Source organism: Gossypium arboreum, chromosome 3 (genome assembly GCF_025698485.1).
Source record: "Gossypium arboreum isolate Shixiya-1 chromosome 3, ASM2569848v2, whole genome shotgun sequence".
Taxonomy (NCBI): domain Eukaryota; kingdom Viridiplantae; phylum Streptophyta; class Magnoliopsida; order Malvales; family Malvaceae; genus Gossypium; species Gossypium arboreum.
In genome coordinates this window covers 122,296,715-122,314,958 of record NC_069072.1, presented here as the reverse complement: position 1 = coordinate 122,314,958, position 18,244 = coordinate 122,296,715, and the positions used below count along the sequence as shown (strand labels likewise).

The window sequence follows — 18,244 nt, the reverse complement described above, 5'->3', positions numbered from 1 at the left end:
GTAAAAGTTCTTTGGCAACGACATGGTATAGAAGAAGCTACTTAGGAATTAGAGGATACCATGAGAAAGTAATATCCAAATCTCTTTATTGGCAAGATTTTTGAGGACGAAAATTCTTAAGAGGGCAGAGTTGTAACAACCCATTTTCAATTAAATCAGAACAATAGTTTCGGGACCACAAATCCGAGCCGAAAAGAAAATTTATTTTAATACTATTGCATGGTTCGTATTATGATAGGAACATTATATGTAAATTTTGATAAGAAAATTTTATCGATAATGTGCTTAATTACGGAAATGACTAAATTGCATAAAATGAAAAAGTTGGATTCTAGTAGCTAGAAGGATCAAATAATATGAAATTAAAAACTTGAGGTCCTTATATGGTAATTAGACCATTAAAGAAAAGTTAGTAGATATTTTTGGTGATTCATCAATGGAAAAATTAGAAAAGGTTAAGGACTAAATTGGAAACTAAAATAATTAAAAGATGATAATAGAAATATCATCTTATTATATATCATCTTCCCCAAAATTTGCATGGAAGACCTAGGAGAGAGAGAGGAAACTAATCAAGCTTGATTGGGTAAGTATTCTTATCCTGTTTTTAATAATTTTTATATTTTTGAAACCGAGATAGTTTAATCTATCTACTTAGGGGATTAATTTGAAAAATTATCAAAGTATAGAAATTTTTCCATGGATGAATATGCTAAAAATTTGAAATTTATGGTAGAAAATGAAAGGTTGTTGACAGATAAACAACTTTTACAAAGTGAATTTTGATGAAATTGTGATTTAGGGACTAGATTGTAAAGTTGTGAAAATTGAAGAAAAATTCTAAATTTTATAGAATATATGTGCTGCAAATTTTATATTGAAATTTCTGTTAGGCTTGGAATAAGGAGTAAATTGCATGAATTTCATTTTCCGAGCCTAGGGACGAAATTGAAATTTATAGAAAGTTTAGGGGTAAAATGGTAATTTTTCCTAGGATGTAAATTGAGTTCAATAGAATATGAAATGTGAGAAATTGATGATTAAATTCGTTTATATAGATTCGGATAACACAAATACAAAGCTCGATCGAGGAAAAGAGAAAAATTTGGATTAGTAGATTTTCTTGTATGAATTATTATCGAGGTAAGTTCGTGTTACATGTTAAATTGATTGTTGATTATGATATATGTTTATGTGATTTATAGAATGTTATAAATACTTGAAATGGTTTCATGATTAGAAATGTGTTTAAAATGTTAAGTTCCGTTGGAATAATGGAAATCGATGGATACATGTGATTTCCCAAATATGAAGGTGATTCTGCATATGTTGCAGAAGGGATTTAGCTCGGACGAGTAATCCCGATATAGCCTCTCGAGCATATTGATATATATATAGTTTTTGCGAGCATCCTGATCAGTAGTGATATTGCATTTGTTACACATTACCGCAGCTCTTTGTGAGCGTCTTGACATACGATCGGTCGTGATCTTGCATATAATGTAAACACAAACGCAACTCTTCATGAGCGTCCTGTTAAGCTCGCTTGAACTATTTGTTACCTTATCCAAAGATCCCTGATATTATCTCTTTGAAGATATCTGAAAGGCTCTGTGAGTTTTCTAAGTAAAAACTCTTATGAATTTCTTGATTAGCTCGGATAAGTGTCCTGTTATATGATTACATGGCTTGTTTGAGCATCCTAATATGTAGCTTGATAGTATACTCCACAAATAAGAATTGACGATTTATAAATAGAAATATGTCCTGAATATCTCTGAATTATTTGATGGAGGATTATATGATGAGCTCATCTATGTTTATTTGATTTATAAATGTATTATATGGTTAACTTGTTTGATTAAGTATATGTGTTTAGGTAAACTTGTCAAAATGATGAAAGCATGTTAGTTGTATGCTTAATATAATTAGATATGAATGGTAAGTTTTAATTCATGTTATAAGAACTTACTAAGCATATAATGCTTACTAGGTTTTAATTTCTCTGTTTTATAGTGCTCGGAAGCTCGCAAAGGTTGGAGATTGGTTGGAGCATCATTACACTATCCACTAACTTGTTTTGGTATAAATAGTAAACTTATTTTGGTATAATGGCATGTATAGGTAACTTGGCTTTTGATGGCATATGGATGTGGTTTGCAAACTAGCTATTGGAATGGCTAGTAATGGTTAGTTTTGAAATAATTATAAGGTTATATTAAGACAAATACCTATGTCCTACATGTACAGAGGTAGCAATATCTACATTATGATTGAAGTGTTATAGATAAAGCTAATGTTAAGAAAAAATAGTTTAAATTCATATATTTATAATCAATTTATTTGAAGAGATTATAAATAATTATCAACATTAAATAAAAACTAAGGGTGTGTACGATAAATTAAAAAATAAATGTTGAAAATTTAGTATTAAATTTTTATTGTTAAATTTTATAAGTGTTGAATTTATATTAAAAAGTGTTTGATAAATTAGTAAATATAAGTACTTAATAAAATTATATTGTTTGATAAAAGTAAATATTGATTTTATAAAATTACTGATTTTTAATTTTATTTATATAATATTTTATATTAGTTTGGATAAAAATAAATAGATTAATTTGAATATCTTATTTAAAAATAATAATTTATTTTAATTTTTTAATAAAATAACATAAACTTAATATTTTCTACTTTAAGTGATAAGTAGCTACGTATCTACTTATCTTATTCAACACTTTTTGTTAAAAATTTTATATTAAGTAAAAATTAAAATGACTATCAAACATATTTAAAATATTAAATGTTGAAAATTTTCATTTTCAATGAAATGGAAAATTTCATGGTTTATCAAACACATCCTAAGATAGTATTAAATTGTTATAAAAAGAATTTAAAAGATAAAAGGCATAATAACTTAGTTGGCCCTCTAGCTTTACAAAAGTCATTTTAACCATTCATTTAATTTTTTGCCTCTTTTAACCTTTGAACATGATTATTGTCAAATAACCCCAAAATGGATGGAAAAATTAACATATATTAACCTTGTTAACGTGGCATCCACGTGTAAGTCTATATGCACGTCACATTAGCAATTAATTAATTTTTAAACAATTAAATATTAAAAAATATTTTAATTTTTTTATATTTTTGAATTTTTGAATTTTTTATATTTAAAAAAATTAATTAATTGTTAATGTGGCATCCACATCAGCAAAGTTATCAAATGTTAATTTTTTTTATCCATTTTGGAGTGATTTGACAAACAATGCAAATTTAAGGACTAAAAGAGACGAAAAATTAAATGGAAAGCTAAAATGACCTCTCTTTTTTGTAAAGTTAGAAGGTCAAATAAATCATTATGCCAAGATAAAAATATAAAAAATATTACTTGTGTTAAAGTATGAATAAGGAGTGAGAATTGAAATATAAAATATTGTTTTAACCTTACTATTGTGATTGTGTGTCATTTTCCAGATTTAGGCTTTATTCGGTAGAATGGAAAGAAAAATTTGAATGATAAAAATTAAATGGGTAGAAAACTAGAAGGATAGAAAACATAAAATTTCTTTTGATAGGTGTGCTTGGTAAGAGATATGGAAAATGGAAGAAAATATTTTTCTTTTCATCCATTGCTTGGTAGAGTTGAAAAATGGAAGGAAAGAAAATAAAATATTTGAAAAATGTATCATTTTGAACTAACACATACATCTCTCTCATTTTCTCTCTTTTCATCATTCCAATTTAGAATGATTGATTTTTATGTACTAGTGTCACAGACTTAGATTTTTCCCACTCAATTTATGCGGCCTTAGGCAATTTCTTCACTTCAAAAATGCCTAAGTTAGCCTAACTCCCAACAACTAAAAATTTAACAAAATTCTTCTAAGGCACCCATAAAGAACAAAGCAAAAGTAATGAAAATTGAAAGAACTCGAAAGATGAACAAAGTCATAGAAAAGTAAGAACACAAGAGAGAAAGTTTTGAGTGAATGCTCTCAAGAATTCTATTACTCCATGAATGATTTACAATGAGGGGGAGAGACCTCTATTTATAGTTAAGCCTTCCCAAAATCAACGGTACAGATCAAAGTACATCAATGGCTAGAATTAAAAGTTATCTACAAATCAAATCTCTAAGATTACAGAATCGTATCATATCTAAGATTACATATCATATCTAAGGTTACACATTTTTGAAGATCACGTTCTATATTTGTCATGCTTTATAAATGGGCCTTCAATCTTTCCAAGCAATGGGCCAGTCTGGTTGGGCCAAATGACCTTCCTTGAACATGATAGATCACACAAGTGCACTATGGTTGCGAGCTTCCATGCATAACCCATAACATTCTCCCCCACCCATTCTAGCGACGCTATCGTCGCATCCTCCTCATGGAACTAATCTATGTTTCCTTGGAACTACCATAAGGCATCAACAGTTTCCCAACTGGCTTCACTGTCAAGAAGTCTTATGTATCAAACTAAGCAATAATGTCGCGGTCGATAGTAATTTTGTTTGATCACACGGTCTACCTTGATGCTTTCAACTTCACGATTGTAGGAGACCTTTACCCCCATCAGTGCTCGTTCAGACTTACCTCGACCTGGATCCTCTTGATCCTCATAGAATAGCTTAAGCATGCTCACTTGAAACACTAGGTGGACTTTGAGCTTTTTCGGCAACTCAAGCTTGTAGGCTACCTTGCCTACTCTTTTCACAACTCGAAAGGGTCCCTCATATCGTCATACAAGCCCCTTGTGCAAACCATTATGTCACAAAATCAAGTATAGTTTAGTAAGGGCTGAATCACTAACCTAAAATTACACATCCCTTTGATTATGATCCGCCCACTTCTTGTTGCGCTTACTTAGACAAGCTTTAGCCAAGTTATTTTTCTCTTTACAATCCTTCACAAACCGATAAGCTGCTGGATTCAGTTTTATATAATGAGGCACAATAGCATTGGGTGTGAGTTGTTGTTGTCCCGTCACTATCTCGAATGGACTTTGATTCGTGGCCCCTTTTCTCTACAAGTTGTATGAAAATTGGGCAACATCCAACAACTTTGGCCAATCCCTTTGTGTGGCACTCACATAGTGCCGAAGATATGTCTCCAACAATGTATTCACTTGTTTAGTTTGCCCATCAGTTTGCAGATGCATGTTAGTGGAAAAATTTAAGTCTGAGCCCATCGACTTAAACAACTCCGTCCAGAACTAGCCTGTGAATAGCCCATCTTGATCACTAACGATAGACAGTGGCACTCCTCAATATTTCACCATGTGTCTAAGGAACAAACGAGCCTCCTTAGCAAGGCACTCTTTGGTTGTTGGAATGAATGCTGCATACTTTGAAAACCTGTTTACCACAACAAGAACACTTGCAAACCCATCAGACTTAGGCAAATCAACAATAAAATCCATGGATACACTCTCCTATGGTTGTTTCGGAATGAGCAAGGGTTGTAGCAAACCAACCGGAGTTTTCAACTCAACCTTGTCTTGTCGACATATTAGACAAGTCTTCACATTGGCCTCCACATCATCACCCATGTGAGGCTAATATTAGCGATCCTCCAAAAGGGCCAAGGTGCGATGCATTCTTGGATGGCAACTCATCTTGAGTCATAACACTCCTACATGACTTTCTTGTGCAATTTCCTATAATGAATAAAGACGGTGCCCATGAGTGTCTAGTAATTCTTCCTCAAGCCAAAATCTCATTGTTTTCCTCTATTGGCAAGCTCGAGTAAAGTTACGGTGGCTTACACAACGAGGTATGGTTAGGAAGTATGTGCGGGAGTTCAGTGAACTCATGCTCCAAATTTCTGATTTAAGTGAAAATGTAACATTTTTCTCCTTTACGAATGGGTTGAAACCATAGGTGAAGCAAAATTTGCAATGCTGAGAAGTCCAAGAACTTATCAAAGTCATTACAGTAGTAGAGTCCTTAGTAAAACTTGTTTTAAGAAGAGATATGTTCGAGTCTTCCAAATCCAATGAGAAAGGCAACGGTGGGGGAGACCATAAGAAAGATGAAGAGGGACGTAGCGATGATGGCAACAATAGTAGTAGCGACAGTGGTAATGGAAAACCATGAAATGGGAAGTAGAAACCCAACAACCCAAAAGAGAAGATGAGCAATATGAGATGTTACCTTTATAAGGGACCGCATATAAAGAAAAACTGCCCAAATGTATGTTTTAAAAGGAACGATGAGCCAGAAGAAGCGAAGCCTGTTGAGAAAAAGACATCGATGATTAATTTGATGGTACTCATTCCTATAAAAAGGAATGGCAAAGAAGGGTTGATATTCGTAAACATCAACATTGCAGGCCAGAAGAGGAGTGCTCTTGCTAATACAGGAGCATCGGACTTGTTCATATCAAAAAGATGCGAGAAAACTTGGTCTTTTGATTAGAAAATCAAATAAGAAGATCAAAACGATATATTCTGAGGAGGCTCCAACAGTAGAAGTAGCTCGAGACATGGAGCTAAAAATCGATGAATGGAAAGGTGAGGAAGAATTTGAGGTAATCCATTTAGATAATTAAAATTTTATACTTGGATTAAACTTTGACAATATTCAGGTGGTTATGTTTCCATGGGCTAATCAAATTCATATCGTTACTGATCCATTATCACAAATCGTTGTGTTGATGCATTGGGATATAAAGGTTGGGACCATGGTGTTGTCGTCAATGCAACTAGTCGAAGATGTTTCGTATGGAGAAAACATTGATTCGATAGAACAAAGTGCTAGGAAAGCCCTTTTGAAAATGTTTGTGGCGCATGAGACCAATATGAGGCCTAGAGAGTCGATTGTGGAGCTACCACTTTTGGGTAAGGTGGGTTGTTTCATGGACTTTGAAGGAAAAGTAGCGATGCAAAAACAGTTGAGACGAGTAAATGCTGCGAGTAAGGCACATTTTGAACACTTTGGTAGTGTTTTGAATTCTGACTTGTTAGCTTGGCAAGATCGTAGGGACCATTTCAAAGTTCTTAAGTAAGAAAGCTGAGGGACTATGGGCAATTCGAAGCCAAGTAGTATGAATCAAGAGGATTCCAATTAGAGCAAGTCAAAATTGGGGCAAGTTAGAGCAGAGACTTCTTGCCAATGAAATGTACCAACGGGTGCAACAGTTTAAGTTAAAAGGTGACGGAAGTCGAGGCGAAGGTTCTGAAGGAAGGGACGACCTGATAGCAAGTTTAGTTAAGAAGAAGCCAAGGCGACGAGAGAGTTCCAAGGCGAATTACGTCAGTGTCATTCTAAAGGTGCAACGAGCGCGTTGTGAGAATGGGTGGGGGAGAACGTCATGAGACAAAGTGCAAAGCCCTGACCATCACATAAAATGCATCCCATGGAGGTCTAACGATTAGATGGGATTATTTAGCCCACGAGAACTGGCTTGATTCAAAGAACTGTTAGAGAAGCCTGCCAGATATAAAGCATGGGTGGCCCAATGATACTGATTTGGAAAGATAGGTTACCTTGATAAATATGGGAAATAATCTTAGAAGATTAAGAGGAATAATATCTTGTAAGATTAGATTAGATTTGGCTATGTAAATTGATTATGTAATCTTGTAAATCCCTAAATTTAAGGAATCGATTAATCTCGTCCGTCGATGTAACTTGATTTAAACTGTCGATTTTGGAGGAGCTCAACTATAAATAGAGAGCCTCTCCCTCACTTGTAAATCATCTATTGTATCTTGAATTCTTAAGAGTAATAGAATTCTTTGAGAGCATTTACTTAAACACTTCTCGTGCATTGTTTTTTGTAGCTTTCTGTTCTTTTGTGCCTTCTTTTGGCTAGAGTTACTTTGGCTATATAAATTGGTTTCTTAGAGGAATTCTTTGTGAATCATCAATTGTTTGGTGGTAAGGCTGACTTAGGCTTGTTCGCATCGAAAGAATCGCCTAAGGCCGCACAGAATACGAGACTAAAGTTCTAGCCCCGTGACACTATAGTGTGCTTGGTTGGGCGAAAAAGTGGACGAGTGAGAGTAGCTAGTGAAAAAGTGGAAAGAAAATAAATTTTGAGTACGCTTGGTTAGGAAGAAAATAGAGAAAAGAAAATAAGAGGCATAAAGATCAACCCTTCCAAATCTAGATGATGAGAGGAGAGAAATTTATGTAAATTCAAAATTATACATTTTTCAAATATTTTACTTTCTTTCCTTTTATTTTCAACTCCAGCAAATAATGGAAGGAAAAAAAATATTTTTTCTTTTTATTTTTCCATCTTTCTTATCAAGCACACCTATGAAAAGAAAAAATATATTTTCCGTCATTCTAGTATTTTACCCTTTCAATTTTCTTTCCACTCTACCAAATGTAATAAACTAAGGCAAGGCATGTTTGAAGTTAGAACTTCATCCACAACAATGAAGGGTGGGTTTGGATGGGCAGCGGGGTACTGTGCGTTTAGCTTATTTTTTATCTCATGCTACAATATCGCTGCAGTATCTAATCTCACCGCCACTGCTGTTTTTACACTAACAGTAGGTAAACGCATTGCCCATCTAAAACCACTTTAAGGCTTGGTTTAGATGGGCAGTGTGTTTACCTTCAGTAAGGTTGAAAACGACGATAGCAGTAGATTAGTTATTGTAGCGATAAGATTAAATATTGCAGCAATGAGATTAGAAACAACAGTCAGGTGTGTGTTTGGATTCAAACGCAATTGTAGCGGTAAGGTTAGAATAAAAAAATGACTGTTAAGGACATTGGATTAGAAACGATATATAATAAACGTTTTTAAATTTAAACTATTTTATTTTTACAAAATTATTAAAAATATGTGAATTTATAAATTCATTTAATAAAATATTAAAATATATCTTCGATATTTTATTATAAATATTTTAATTAATTATATAATCAATTTAAATTATTTATTAGATAAAATGATAATTATTTTAATTATATTTTATATAATAAATAAAAATTGTATTGTTAATAATATGTATTATTTTATTATATAATAAATACAATTTTATTTTAAATTAAGAATTAAAAAAAGAATGTGACGGAAAAACCAATAAAAATGAAAAGAATAGAAAGAAAACAAAACGGGATATAAAAATGAAAAGAACTCCAGTAAGAAAAAAAAAAAAAAGGGGCTTCTAGTGTGTTAAAACTTCTTGATTGTTCTGCACCGTTGCAATCCAAACAGATTGCTGTGGTGCGGTTGGGAGTTAAAATGCTTCAAACGTGCTGAAGTGCTGCACTGACGGAGTTTATTGGTCTTGTAATTGAATATTTATATGTATACATACCACCCGGCGACAGTGGATCCATGGCGCAATGGTAGCGCGTCTACTCCAGATTTGAAGGTTTCGTGTTCGATTCACATTGGGTTCACCTCTCCTTTTTCTTTCTTTCTGAAACGTGGGTTTATTATTGGTCAATTTATGCTAGTAGAACTTGTACTTCGTATAAGTTATGGATTTAGTACCTCAACTTTAATTTGATTAATTTTAGTTCTTATACTTTTTAAATTTTAGTTCCAACCAAATGATAGCAGTTAAATATGCTTGGTATTTATAATAGAGGTCCTCTTGACTGTTTATATGACATGATAAGGTACTTATCATCATTAAGAACGTGAAGGACATACACTGAGGTCATTTTGTTATTCCTTTAGGCAATATGAGGTTATTACATATAAGTAGATCTCATGGTCTTGAAAGGAATGTTCACACTTGGAAAAACATTCGCATTGAAAAGCGAGTGATCAGGCCATGATGAGCAGGTGACTAGTTGAAGGGAGGATGTCTCTTCTACCAGCGGGTAGCTCCATAATGGTTGGCTGATTTGGGAGGTTGGACAACTGAAGACGACTTGATGGATGGAGGGTAAAGGTCTGCTCTCATATGTCCAACTGATACATTTTGGAGATGCCACATCTATCTTTTAGTCAGGATTAAAATTTTAAAATTCTAAAAATAGGATTAAAAATATCGAATTAAAGTATATGAATTAAATTCACAACTTAAGAGATTAATAGCAAAATTTAACCATTATTATTTATTACCAAATTATTCTATTTATTATTATTGTTATTATTAAAACTTTGTTTTTGCCACTCTCACAGTCAGACCCCATCTGCTGCAACTTCGTTGTAAGGCTTTTGTTTTCGTCCCCTAACCTGTTCTTTTTACTCATATTTTTTCTACAGTTCTATTCATAGCTTTCAAGTCACTTTTTTAGAGTGTTAACTCCATTTCGAGAACGTAAGTTGGTAATCTTTTTTTTTAAAAGCAGTGTGGTATTCTGTTTTCTCAGAAGTCAAACGAAAAGAAAAATTGTGACAAAAAAGGTATGCAGATGTTATGTTTGCTGAGCTCTGCTTTTCTTTCAAATTGCAGTGAAGTTGGTATTTCTGTATATAAATCTTGGATTTGCTTCAAATTCATTTTTATTCTAGTTTGTCATTTTACCATTCATTTTCTTTGATTTTATGGCTTCTGTTTACAAACAGCCCCAACAAACAACATAGAAGGCTCAAACAGATTATTATTTGTGGCTATGTTTGGCCTTTAATGGAACAAAAAGAATCCTGTTTCTCTTCATTTCTGATGGTATCATGTTCTTAAATTTTAATGAATCAGATACGCTAAATTCTTTGTTTCACTAACTTCAATGTGGAAAAAATGGCAAAACTAAGGTAATCACATCTTGTTAATATAATTCTCCAGCTTGCAAACAATATAAGATTCATATTTACAGGTTTTATGCTCAAGAAGTTTCTTTCTTTCTTTCAAACATTATAAGCATATATATATATATATATATAAATATCATGTAGTATATATTGAAGTTCATATGACAAGACCTCCAAAATATATTTGCTTACCAATTGAGGAGCAAATTTGTGGTGATCCTACAGCCTAGATATATTGGTGGTTAACGTGGATGGGTAGCCCAGAGTGAACTGAGAGCTCGGAGACGGTGGAAGTAATCCCCTAAGGCGAGTAAACCTCGAGCTGCTTGGTGTGTTGTTAGGATACGAACCATCTGTAGCAAAGTCTGTTCCCGAAGGTGATCGGCCTGTTTTGGGGGAACAACACAAGCATAACTTAGTAAAACTAATGTACATTTCGGAGACATATCCATAACCAACATTCAAATCAAAGCCTGTAACGTGGTACCTGATTTACAAAGCCCTCAAGGGCTTCTATTATATCAGTTGCAACAGCCATCTGAGCTCTGTAGTGTCCCCAACTCAAATCAGATGCTACACTGCAGGAGAAATTCTGCTGAAGTTTATCTATTCCTTGGGAAAGAGCATCTTCAGCTTGCTGAGAAGATTGTCTAAGGTTACAAACCTCCAACTGTTGTTGATCAGTCAAGGGCTCAATGTGTGACATCACAACCTATGCAAACACAAACCACTCTTCAAAAAATTCATGAAAAAGGCTTTTATACCTTCATGCATTGGAACTACAGTAGTTGGTCTTCATAACAAGTTATTGACCTCAATAGGCAGCTCATATGTGGGGCATTTCCAGGAACAGACTAAAGGGTCTCAAGATGATGAAGTGAAGCTTATCTAAAGAAATTGATGACATTAAAACTTTGTAATGAAATTGAGTTGCATCTTTCTTAATGCCTGTGTCCCACACATTGGGTATAGAGATATGGCTTCCTCCGATTATCCAAATACAAGGAAAAACTTTAAAAAATTTTAGTATTCCTACGGTGGACTCATGTCTATTCAGTTAAACACCATTGGTATGGCCTAACCTTATTCAGCAGCCAGGACCATACAGATCCCTGTTCATGCAGTTACAATCTATGTTAACTCTTCATTTTTCTTTAAATACTCATATTTGACACTCCAACACATATTTGAATGAGTATGAGGATATGGCCCTTTAAACAAGGGCGAAGTCAAAAAAATTTTCTAGGGAGGCCGTAATTAAATTATAATTTTTACAATAGTAAAAATGTAATTTCACCATTTGAATAGCCTATATTTTTATAATTCTTAAAAGATTAAATCGATTTTTTATCATTTTTTGGGGGCCAATGTGTAATTTTAACTTTACTAATTTAAAATTTTAAAAAGTTTAAAGGGCCTAAATGAAAAATTTTCCATATTAGGGGGGCAGGGCCCCCACCCCAAATACGCCCCTGCCTCCAAGTATCCTCCAAATTCAAAGAAAACATAGGAAAAAAATACTATCATTTTCAAACACATACCTGTATCCAACTCACTCAAGACCAAGTAGCATATGTTATGGTTAGCAATGTGATAATGCAAGTTGCTAAGTACTGTTCAACAATGAAGCATGCTCAAAAATAGTATTCCACAAAAGACAGACAATAAGCATAACTAGTAACCAATAATCACATTAGCAGCTTTTCAGGAAATTAAAAGAAAAAGGTTATATGAGACTAAGCATTACATTTAAAAGCTCTGACGGTCGGAATCCTCCAATCCAATGGAAGAAACGCTCAGCTGAAGTTCTCCAAATACCGGAGTTCAAATAAAAGACATCTGCCTTTGCGGCATCAGCTTTCATACGGAACAGATTGCAATAGTGATTCAAACCATGTTCTACCAGTATTTGTAGCTCTATATCAGTGATATGTGCCTGAAGTGCACTTCTAAGTTCACAAGTTTGTTTATTTTGCACCTCAACCCAGTGTCCATATTCCATCTCAAATGCAGTAATCCCTGCAATATTTACATGAAGCTAATCCAAAGAAGAAACCAAGATGTAGGTACCTTATATTTGCATGAGAAAAATATGATATTGCAAGATTGATAATTGCAATAAGTTAAAAATATGTCTAGTTTCAAGAAAAATCATGAAAATACATTAACTGATGTTTTCTGCATTGTAAGACCTTTGAATATCATTTTCTAGTAAAAGAGAAAACTATGCAAATGGCATGAACAAGATGACAAAATCTCTTTTTTCACAAAGTAAATATTTGCAGTGCATTAAGATGTTGGGAGACTAAATACTCTGTGATCTGATGAACCGACCTGAGTTTACGGTTCCAGACAGTCCAAAATAACCAGTATCTGATGGACTGCTTATGTATATACCCTGCATTAAGGCATTGCATAATTGTTTAGATATGCCACATATGTGAACATGATTGACAGAGATGTGCTTTTTCTTGGAAAATAAAGGAAGGCCTTTGAGAGTTTTCATTTCACCTGCTGCCTAGTTCTTTCGAGCTCTTGTTCCAGTTGAGCTAGTTTCAAACGACTTGATTCTAATTGTTGAACGTAGGCCTATAAGATAGAAATTGAATCATAAATATTTGTATACACCTAAACAACGAAATCACTACCATCAAGCAAATATTGTATATGGACTACATTTTCTATCTACCTTTTTCCGTAGACGACTTTTACGAGCAGCTTCTCGATTTTGTTCCAGACGTCTCTGTGTCTGCGCAGATTATGTGCACTTAAATAAAAGATGAATACAATTGAAACAAGTAGGAGGGCCAGAAGTACTAAAAGGTTTAGAATGTAAAACGATTTTCCATGGCTGCAGAACAAGAACACTGTTGCTGGAAACTCAATAACAATAGCATTTTCTTATTAAGAACAAAGGACTTGAATGATTTTTAATACTTTACTATATATATAGTCTATGATACTTCAACCCTGGGAAGAGAATTTATCTTATATTGGCATTGCATATAAAATAATGCTCGTATCCGAACTTAAAATATAACACTATAAAAAACACAAATTTACACTAGTGCATATGACATGAAGGCTAGTTATGGATAATAGTGGATCAATAGATATCATTTGTTACTTAAATGAAGGTGCTGGGGAGAAAGATTGAAAGCAGATGCTACAAAATCATCACCTTATCAATGGGCTTGTTTGTTTCTTGATCACTTCTTGAAGGTTCAACTTGATCACAAGAAATATATCCAGCCTATGATTTAAATCAGAACAATATAGTTATACCCCCAGCAACTGGACGAAAAAGCATAAGAAACCAAGCTAGAAATAAAATCTGAATGCAACTTCACCTTGTTCTCTAGCCTAACATCCCCCTCTACAATTGTGGATGATCCTGTATTTGGACTATCACCACGATTGAATGAGTCTCCCCACCGGCTTATTTGGTTTAGTTGCTCGTATATTGTCATCCTTCTGGTAAGTTCAGTTGATGGAGAGCTCATATTGTGTCAAGCAAATGGAACAGACAAACAGCTTATTGATTGTCTTTTGCAGCAGATGAATGTAGAACAGAACTTACATGGGATTTGTCTTCTAAAATACCAACCAAATCTCCATGGCTCGTTAAACAAATACAGTGTTGCAAATGCCTGGACAAGAATATGCAACAAAAATCACCTTCATATTAGCAAAATCGGGGCAGACGTCCCAGAACTACCAAGCAAAACCAGCAATGGTAGGATTAGCAGAAGCTGTAGGACAAACCAACTCAAGAACAGGAAAGCAAGCTATATATATATATATATATATATATATATATACATGGAAGTGGTCATAATTATAGACATAAAAAGAAAATCTGTTAATAGAAATCATGCAGCTAAAAGAATAGCAAAGTTATAAACAAGATGTTCCCTCTCTGTCGATCAACATTATTGCATTCCCAGAACCAATACAAGGAACCAAAGCCACTAAAATATGAATCTAGACTTTTTAGAGTATTGACTACAGACTAAATCTTCCTCCAAGTAAAAAAAGTAAGGCAAATAATCAACTTGATCAACTAGTAACCAGAATCATGAACTAAAATACAAGACAACAAGCTCAACTTTTTATTTATGCTCTTAAAAGCAAGTTACCAGAGTCAGCTCAAGCTCTTAATTGGCCCGAACTTACATGTAACAATCATCCACCAAGTAAAACTGCATAGCCATCATATATTAACCAAAGAATAAAAAATACAAGCACATGGTCAGCAAAACTCAAACACCAGCCTAGTAGACCACAAACTTACTTAAATGATGTGATCTAACAGGGGAAAGATTGAATCCTTCAAAACTTCCAACTTTCTATAAAAACCACACAATAAATAAATAAATTTGAGGAACCTTACAAACCGACCGGATCAATTGAACTTCCAAAACCCAAAGTTCTTCAATAAATAAATAAGCCCAAATGAACACTCAAATTTACTCTTTTGTGTATTTGTACAGCACCTTTCCGGTCTTCCACCACTCCTTGAAAGCAGACAAAAGAATAAAAAACAACCAACACAATCAATAAATAGTGAGGAACAAAAGTTAAAAGAATGTGACATTACATATTATATATCTACACTTATATTAAGCACCATAGCAACTTCAACAGAGAGGTTATTAAAATAGGCAACTCGAATATTTTTATATAGAATTCATAAAAAAGTTTAATCAACTTAACTTTACCATTTTACTTTTTATATAAAATTTTAATAAAGATATTTATTACCTATTTTTTTCACTCATGTGTTAAATTATATAAAATGCTAAAAGCAAGGGTTAACGTCTTAGTGTTCCAAGTTTCCACCAGTAACAAAAAAAAAAAAAAGTTAATTGCACTATACATCTCCAAATTATTACCATAAATTTAAATTAGTTTTAAATTTTAAAATATTTTAATTTTATTTTTAAATTATTAATATTATATCAATTAAATCATTCTATTAGCGAAACTATCATATTTAGTATGGATGAATTTTTAGAAATACATGCCTATGTGGATCATGTTAGTTAAAAAAACTTAAATGTGGCATGAGAAACAAAACAAATAACTTTAAATTAATTAACTTATACAAGTAAGCGATTACATTATAATGAGAAAAGGGTGAAAAAATTTACAAATACAAGGATTAAATCTTGGACCTTGAACCGATCAACTTGAAACACACACAATTTTACCACTAAACCAATGTCATGATTAACTTAAAATTAACTATTTAATCCTTGATTAATTGTCTTTTGAATAATTATTAACTTGATTCAATTAATTAATCACAAAATGATGGTAAAAGTATTAAGAAGGCCTTTGTACTAGGAGCTAGATTGCATTTTGCCCTCCCTACTAAAAAATTGTGTAAGTTAATCTCTATATATTAGATCAAAAAGCAAATTGGCCCTTCTATTAAAATATTCATCTAATTCTATTGTTAAAAACTGGTCCCTGTATATCATAATGAGATACATGTGGCATGCCACGTGTAACTATCTGATTATTTTGTCAGCCACACCAATTTTTAATTGTAGAAATGAATAGAATTTTTAACAAAATAGACTAATTTATTTTTTGATATAATGTACAAAGATTAATTTATTTATTTTTTAAATAAATAAAATAAAATACAATTTAAGCATGAATTTAGAGGAGTGGACATTAATAGAAAAAGAAAAAGTTAAAATCTAATAAAAGAAAATAAAAACATTGCATGACACTGGGTATTTGTTAATGCATGCTTTTTGGTTACATGAATGCCACTAAGTTTTGAATAATTTAAACATCATTGTCGTTATCATTAATAATTAAGATATTACCAACTAATCAAAATGTAGCTAAGATTATGGAGAGGAAGAGATAGGCAGAATCTATGTTTTATAGTGGTAAACACATACATCATTCATGCTTTTTAGGTTTTTTAGACAAAAAGAATTCTATCGCAGTGATTAAATCTTTTATTTAACACTATAAATATTAAAATTTAAATTCCGTTAAAAAAATATACATGAAATCAAAATGAATTCACTATTCCCACCTTTGGAATTTTTCTTTTCTTTTTAGTTTGCTGTGATAAGCTAATGGCATCCCTTTTCCTACATCCCATTACTCATGGAATCTGAGTGGCCTCTTTCATATATTATTGCTAACCAAACATAAGATAACTTTTTCTAAAAGAAAAGTTTAAATGGATCTGCTTTTGAAAAAAAAAAAAATATCAGCAAAGGCAATTGAATTTTCAATTTGTTAAAGAAAAAATCGGCAAAACAAGATTTAAGTACAGCTCAAGTGTACCAAAAACTTGGGCATGCTTAGCTACAAGATTCTTTGAATCTATGACATTCCCAAGTGCTAATAACAAATTCATAATTAGAAGAGTAAGACAAAGAAATTAGTGGAAATATTTATTTACACCAAGAAATAAAAGAAAAGAATAACATATCAAACACTATCCTTTCTTTCTACCTCAATTAGGATTCAATTAATAAACGATTTGATATTAAATATTTTTCTTTTTAAAAATTAGAGTGATTTAATTTCTATCAATTTCGAAAGTAAGTATTTAAGAATAATTAATTATAATATTAATGTTTTTCTTCAATTTTATATAATTTTATTGGTATAAGAATAAATTTAACTCCTAATGTTTACACATTCTATTATATATATTGAAGCTAATTTTTACCTATTTTCTTTTTGAATTTTTAGATTTTAAAAAAATATACATTTTCAAACATTTTTTTAGAATCAGGCTCAATAGATAGAATATATAAACATTGATGACTTAATTTGTTATCATATCAATCAAATGCACAACTAACAGAAAAAATTAATCGTTGCCATTAATTGTTCATAGTTGCTTATTTTCAAAATTTACAAAGCTTAAATTGCTTTGATTTTTTTACAAAGACAAATTTAATCAATAGCTAAATTGAGAGGGACTACAGAGGTGCTTTTACCTAAATATTTAATTGAGAGTAATTACGAATTTGATTCATAGATATTTTTTAATTTTTCTTTTATTGAGAAAAAAAATACTCTCATGATATATATAAACAAGGTTAAAGGGTACAATCAAACCTTGAATTTTTAAAACATAATAATTAAGTTCCTTCGCGAAAAATACACCCAAATAAGTGAATTCATGGTAAATTGGCATATGCAATTAAAGTTTCTTCGTGCTTATTTTAGTTCACTTTCTAGTAAAATCAAGTTGCTTTGGTGCAAGTCAAATATAGGGTATAACATCAAATATAAAAATTTAAAATATCAAAATACCCTTAAAACGTGAGTTCGAGCTGTCCACTCCACCACAAACAAAGAAAAATTCGAGTCGGGAGGGTCTTTGAGGTGCGGTCTTATGTCGTTGGGATGCAAGTAACATGGAATTGGGGGCTTGTTTACATCGGGATGCACCCGTCTTCGGGTTCAGGCTAACATCGACTGCAAGTGTCCTCTATCGTGATGGGGCGTAGTATCTTGCACTGAGGCACTGGGGCACTGGGGCTCATAAGCGATTGTGCAAGGGCTCCAGATTTGGTGCC

The 18,244-nt window shown here is 32.5% G+C and overlaps 1 protein-coding gene across 18 annotated transcripts; it reads right to left on the bottom strand.

Annotated features, from left to right (window-relative positions):
* Positions 1-10,688: 10,688 nt before the first annotated feature.
* On the bottom strand, positions 10,689-15,344 carry LOC108459587 (transcription factor TGA3-like). Of its 18 annotated transcripts, XM_053025850.1 has the most exons (11): positions 15,065-15,270; positions 14,816-14,878; positions 14,257-14,326; positions 14,027-14,150; positions 13,858-13,929; positions 13,366-13,425; positions 13,188-13,265; positions 13,011-13,074; positions 12,424-12,695; positions 11,164-11,388; positions 10,689-11,062 (listed from the first exon to the last, which is right to left on the bottom strand). In XM_053025850.1, exons 4-11 carry the CDS (start codon positions 14,144-14,146, stop codon positions 10,919-10,921), a joined length of 1,035 nt encoding a protein of 344 aa, XP_052881810.1. In that variant the 5' UTR covers positions 14,147-14,150; positions 14,257-14,326; positions 14,816-14,878; positions 15,065-15,270; the 3' UTR covers positions 10,689-10,918. The 18 variants fall into 18 exon arrangements, with proteins under 18 accessions (XP_052881810.1, XP_052881814.1, XP_017614480.1 ...); XM_053025854.1 differs by lacking the exons at positions 14,816-14,878; positions 15,065-15,270 and adding an exon at positions 15,277-15,344; XM_017758991.2 differs by lacking the exon at positions 14,816-14,878 and having other exon boundaries at positions 15,173-15,300.
* Positions 15,345-18,244: the final 2,900 nt, after the last annotated feature.